Below are 6,000 nucleotides of genomic sequence, written 5' to 3'. Positions count from 1 at the left end.
AAAGAACCAACCAATGAATGCATAAATAAGTGGAACAACAAATCCATGTTTCTCTCTGTCAAAAAAAAAAATCAATGGAAAAAAAAAAGCTTTACAGGTGGGTAAAGTGAAAATTAAATGGCTGTCTTTCCCCTGCCCTGACTCTCTCAAATTTCTTCCCCAATAGGTTATAAGCAGAGCTGATACTGCTGGGAGTCCTTGTCTGTGCATATTATTTTACACAAATGGGACCACATTATGCTTATTGTTCTACAGTTCATTCGTATGAAATATTACCTAGACATTACTTTTATGTCAGTGTGTATAGATCCTATGAAATACTGCTACATTAGTCCTCCTAAGCTGTAGCCTATATACCATAGGACTTACTTGCTTAAAAATCTCCCATCATTTCACATCTTTTGAAATCATTCATATTCCCCAGTCTAGTATTCAAGACCTTCTGGTATGAAACCACCTTAATAGTTCATCTTGATACTCTACTATCTTACACTTGCTCCAGGCCCCAGCCAGCTGCACTGCTTATTGATGATCGTATGTGTCTTTGTTAGTATTTTTCTTGTGTCTAAAATTTCTCTCATGTTACTCATCTTTTTGTGTCCAAATGCTATTTTCCTTCTTGCTGTCTTTCCTGCTTCTTTTTCCCAAATAGATGTTTGGGGGCAGAGAATATATCTTTTCAGCACTGTATATTCAGTGCCTTTTGTACTTCATGCTCTGAAGAAGCACTAGTATAATCTAGTAGGAGAACCAGACAGACAAACTTGAAACATTAAGGGACCATTTCTGAGAATCCTAAGTAGAGCACACCGTATAAGCGGGGGCAGCATTTCAGAGGAGGATAGAGTCACTGCTCATGGGTACCTGGGCATAGGGATGTTAGGGTGGTTACGAAGGCTTCATGGGAAGGTAGGATTTGAATTGGAACCTGGAAGGAGGGTATGGTTTGCATAGGTGGAGGGAGGGAAGGGTGGCTGTTGTGGCCCAGGGAACAGAAGGCCCAGACGTGGCAGCTGTCAAGTTGCTGAGTGGAGAAAGCCAGATGAGGAAATGCGCGTACTGAAGAGTGCTGGGTCCTGAGGCTGCGCCAGGAGATGCGGGGCAGGCAGCAGGAGTCGCTGGAACCTCCAGCACAGGGAGCGCCCTGCGGAACTGGGGTACTGTGAGGTTCTATCCCATGCCAAGCTGTGCTGGAGTCTGAGGCAAAGGAACTCAGTAATACTGACCCCATCTTCATTCACAGTTTTGATATTCCGTTCATTGTAGATTTTTTTGCATTAATTCTGATTGTTAAATATATTGCATTAAAACATGATTAATCTTGGTTACTGCATTTTTAGACACCCTCTTAAATTTTGTGCCTCACTCCCAGTCCTGTCTATTTCTGAGGTTTGGTGGAGGGGACATGGGCATTTATTTTATTATCAATCATGGCTTACTCATGTTATAAATATTCTTTGGTTAGCAGACAGTAGTTCATAAAAACAATTAAGATAAAGAAATTATAATTTTAAGATTAATTTGGAACTTTGGGACCTGAAAATCAAAAGGGGCAACGAATCGTTTGGGCTCCTAAGTCAATATCTAGGGGAGAGTGACTCCCTCTTGCTGCAGCGTATGCAGGGCAAGCGGAAGAGAGTGGTTTTGCTCACATCTTAAGTGAGTGGACGATGGCTGGATGGGGGTACCAGAGGCTGTTGTCCACTTGGAGATAGGCCTTCAGCAATTCAGCTGCTGCAGCCAGAACAACTGCTGGAGGCAAGCTTCCACAGATGGGCCACACAGAGTGAACCTGACCCACATCTCACATAAAACAAACCCATCCAGCCATGCTTAAGGAGAAGCAGCTCACTGCTTACCACAGCGCCATGGCCCAGGAAGCAGCGGAAGATTCATGAACTCTATACATGTCTCAAGGCTACTTGAGTCCAATAAAAGAGGTGATGTTTGATACTAGTACATCAAAAAAAATGTAAAATCTAAAAAATAGGAAATCTATTGTTCACTAGCACATTAGTGACTAATAAGGAATTATTTTGAGCCAGGAAAGTCAATGAGTATGCAGAACAAATCTCAAATAAGGCCAGGGAAAGGTTGAAAGGTGCAGGCTCCTCCCCTCGCTCTGTCCCCAGGTGCACTGCTCAATCTTTTTTTTTTTTAATATATTTTTATTGATTTCAGAGAGGAAGGAAGAGGGAGAGAGAGAAACATCAATGATTAGAGAGAACCATCCACCCGCTGCCTACTGCTTGCCCCCCATTGGGGACCGAGCCTGCAACCTGGGTATGTGCCTTGACCGGAATCAAATCTGGGACCCTTCAGTCTGCGGCCAGTACTCTGTCCACTGAGCCAAACCGGCTAGGGCATGCTCTGTCTTTTGATGTGACCTCCCAGTCAGGGCCAGCGTTCAGTGAGAGCTTGTTTGGGCTCTGGGTGGCTGTTTTGGCATGACATGTAAAAGCCACAGGCTACATTTTATCATCAGGTGAGTGGGTGGTCACAGACGATGGCTGATTCTGAGGCCTAGGACCAAGATCCTCTCCACCACATACTTGCTGGGATAATGACCCCTCTTGTTGGAACTACTGGCAAAGTTGTTCTTCAGAGTTGAAGGAGAGATAAAGAGTTTTCCAGACAAAAAAGCTGAAGAAATTCATCATCAACTAGAGTGGCCTTGCAAGAAGTGTTAAAGGGCATTCTCCAAGCTGTTGAGCAAAATACCTGAACAGAATGAAGACTTCTTATGCAGAAATTGCTTCTGGTGGAGGTACTAGAATGAGTGGCCATCATTAAGGTAGAGCTCATCCACTGCAGAACCACCTGACGTGAGTCCATAGGGGAATCAGTCATGCAATTGCAGCTGTGGATATTCTTTTATGTAGTTACTAGAGGCCCGGTACACAAATTTGTGCACAGGTGGGGTGCCTCGGGGTGGCCTGTGGAGATGGGGCCCCAGCTTGCGCCCCCAGCCTTACAGCCCTGCAGCCCTGCCTGGCATCCCACCTTTATCTGGCGCCGCCCGCTTACCTGCTCCACCATCCTGCCACTGTACTGCTGTTGTTGGGGCCCATTGGGGCCAGCAACACCTCCACTGCCAGCGCTGCGTCGCCAACACCCACCACGTTCTGCGCCACCCCCTGGTGGTCAGCACACGTCAGAGCGAGCGGTCGAACTCCCAGTTGAACTCCTGTTCAAATTCCGGTTGAATGACCACCTGAGGGGACAATTTGCATATTAGGCTTCTATTATATAGGGCTAGGGGCCACTGGTGGGGTTCCTTGGCCTGGCCTGCGGGATCAGGCCAAAACCAGCTCTCCAACATCCCCCGAGGGGTCTCAGATTGCAAGAGGGTGCTAGCCAGGCTGAGGGACCCCACCAGTACATGATTGGGGCCGGGAGGTTGGCCAGCGGAGGAGGGACTGTAGGAGGGCTCCAAGGTGTGTCCGGCCATCTCACTCAGTCCCCATCAGCTAGACCCCAGCAGCAAGCTAACCTACCGGTCGGAGCGTCTGCCACCTGGTGGTCAGTGTACGTCATAGCAAGCGGTTGAGCTGCCTTAGTATATCATTAGCATATTACACTTTGATTGGTTGAACAGCCGATCCGACAACCAGACACTAAGTGTGCCGTGCCAGCACGGCCATGGGTAAACCTGAGAGGGGGCGGTGAAGGATTAGAAAAGACAGACAAGAGAATAAAGCTGGGTCTGGGTGGGACACTGCCCTCTGATTAGAGAGACAGTGCCATGACCTGCAAGCCAAGTCTTTACTTTATAGCCAGATTCCACGAGGCAAAGTAAGGGTTTGGTCAAGATGTTTACAATGTTCTTGCAGATTTCAAATCTTACTCAATTACATGCACCTGAACTCTATCAAGCCCATATCACTCTACCTCCTGGGACCACAGGTTTGGACCATAAGGTCAAGCTTACAACTGTAGCCTTTGGTTATAATTGTGGTGGGACTTGCACATGGCTTTGCCATGAGAGGATCATGCCCTCTTATTAGTCCCAGGCTTGAACCTGTCCAAACGCGGCTACAGCATATTAGGCTTTTATTATATAGGGTCTTTATTGGTTCTGTATTTACACCTCATTGAAACAATGGTATAGTATCCAGTGCTACTGGGATAATCACATGCATACTCCTTTCCAGTGAGCAAATACCTTAGAGTTGTACCAGACCTCACTTGATCCTGGTAGAAACACATCAGCCACACTAGTTTTTGGTTCTGTGAATGGATAAATCAATAAAGCCCTTTCTTTTAGGTAATTCTGTTGAGCCTGGCTTCTTGAGATCTATTCTCAAAATAATAAACTTCCATGTTTCTTCAAGACCATGTTTAAACCTCCTGTGAAAACCTTGTCCTCTCCATGTACAGTTGATCTCTCCCTGAATACTCACCCATCATGTTTGTAGTTGTTTCTGCCTTCTTTATAAGGCTGTGAGCTTCATGATGGTAGGGACTGTGGCCTTTTATTCCTCTTCTTATGCAGGGCCTTGTACAGTGATTGGCCCAGAGCAGGGGCTTCCTAAATGTTGAATTAGTAATCAGGGGCTCACGGGTTTACTAAGATTTTTGTACTTCTCTCTTCCATTTCATCAGGCTGCAGGAATTAGTTGATCGAGTCCTAGAACGTTTTCAGGCATCTGGACTAATAATGAAAGAGTGGACTAGTGTGAAACTCCATGCTACCGTCATGAATACTCTGTTAAGGAAAGATCCCAATGGTAAGTCCACAGAACTGTAGCACAGTTTGTCATTAGTAAGGCCAAATGATAAAATCTCTAGAGTTTAAGTAGAATGGGCCTATCAAATAATTTCTGATATATCTTCTTTTTTTGATCTGTTAGCTTGTTTAAATGAGCACAGTGGAAGTGTGCAGGGACATGTCTAGCATGAGATTGTGGCATCCCTACTCTTTTATTTCTGTCATACACAGGGTTGTCAGATTTAGCAAATAGAAATACAGGATGCCCAGATAAATTTTAGGTAAACAGTGACTAATTACTTTAGTATAAGTATGTCCCATGCAATACTTGTTGGCTTATTTTGAAAGACGAAACGAACATTAGCTGGTAAAAGTAAATGTTAGACCAGTGGTTCTCAACTAGCGGCAATTTTATCCCCTAGAGCAGTGGTCACCAGTCGGTGGTCCGCGGACCACTGGTGGTCCATGAGGTCCAAAAGGTTGGTGACTGTTGGTTTAAGGAAACCTTTGGAGCAGTGGTCACCAACTGGTGGTCCATGAGGTCCGAAAGGTTGGCGACCGCTGCCCTAGAGGATATATGGGGTTGTCTGGAGACATTGTTGTTGTCACAGTTAGGGGGCTAGGGGTGGGTTTCTGCTGACATCTAGTGGGTAGAAGTCAGGGATCCTGTGTAACCCTCTGCAACACAGTATAGACCCCACAACAAAGAATTATTCAGTCCAAAATGTCAACAGCACCAAGGTTGAGGAACCTTTTGTTAGAGTAATAATTTTTTTCCCCCTCATAGAATCTGAGGCTTCTTATAAAAATGCCTTATAAAAATACATTTCAAAAAGGATCTTCTTTTCTTTCCACTTCCCCTCCCCAACGGAAAGCTTTAACACATTCAGCATCTGTCTGATCAGCCACAAATTCAAGTTCTATGCAGCTTCTTTTTCGAAGACCTGTTGTGTAAAAGTTATCAGCACAGAATCCCATGTTTAGTGTTGTTGTTTATTAACTCAATAGTTCTTTTATTTTGATTTTAATTTAACCACTTGTGGACTACTTCAGAAGTGTTAAGAAATGACTTGCAGATATACTTAAAAATACTGAATTAACAGCTAATTTGAATGATATGTTTCTAGGCAGTTCTCATTTTGTCACTTACTCCATTTAAACTCAAGGTCCTTATTTATACCTCATCTCTTTCCTGAGCTGTAGAAACTCTACCTGGGAATCTAGAGAGGAATACCAGATAATCTCCATTTCCACTTCTCTGTGAGCTTGGGTTTGGAGAAATGAACCTC

General features: G+C 44.7%; 1 protein-coding gene across 7 annotated transcripts in view; it reads left to right on the top strand.

Moving 5' to 3' along the window:
• Positions 1–6,000, top strand: part of ASCC1 (activating signal cointegrator 1 complex subunit 1) — a 121,425-nt gene that overhangs the window by 82,562 nt on the left and 32,863 nt on the right. For all 7 annotated transcript variants that reach the window (XM_015562138.1, XM_015562137.1, XM_006760949.2 and 4 more), the window contains one exon: positions 4,606–4,730. In XM_015562138.1, coding sequence (XP_015417624.1) covers positions 4,606–4,730 — 125 coding nt within the window. The remainder of the gene's footprint in view (positions 1–4,605; positions 4,731–6,000) is intronic.

This window comes from Myotis davidii, unplaced genomic scaffold (assembly GCF_000327345.1).
Source record: "Myotis davidii unplaced genomic scaffold, ASM32734v1 scaffold134, whole genome shotgun sequence".
NCBI lineage: Eukaryota > Metazoa > Chordata > Mammalia > Chiroptera > Vespertilionidae > Myotis > Myotis davidii.
Note: the sequence above shows the minus strand (reverse complement) of the source record. Positions and strands in the feature narration are given on the sequence as shown.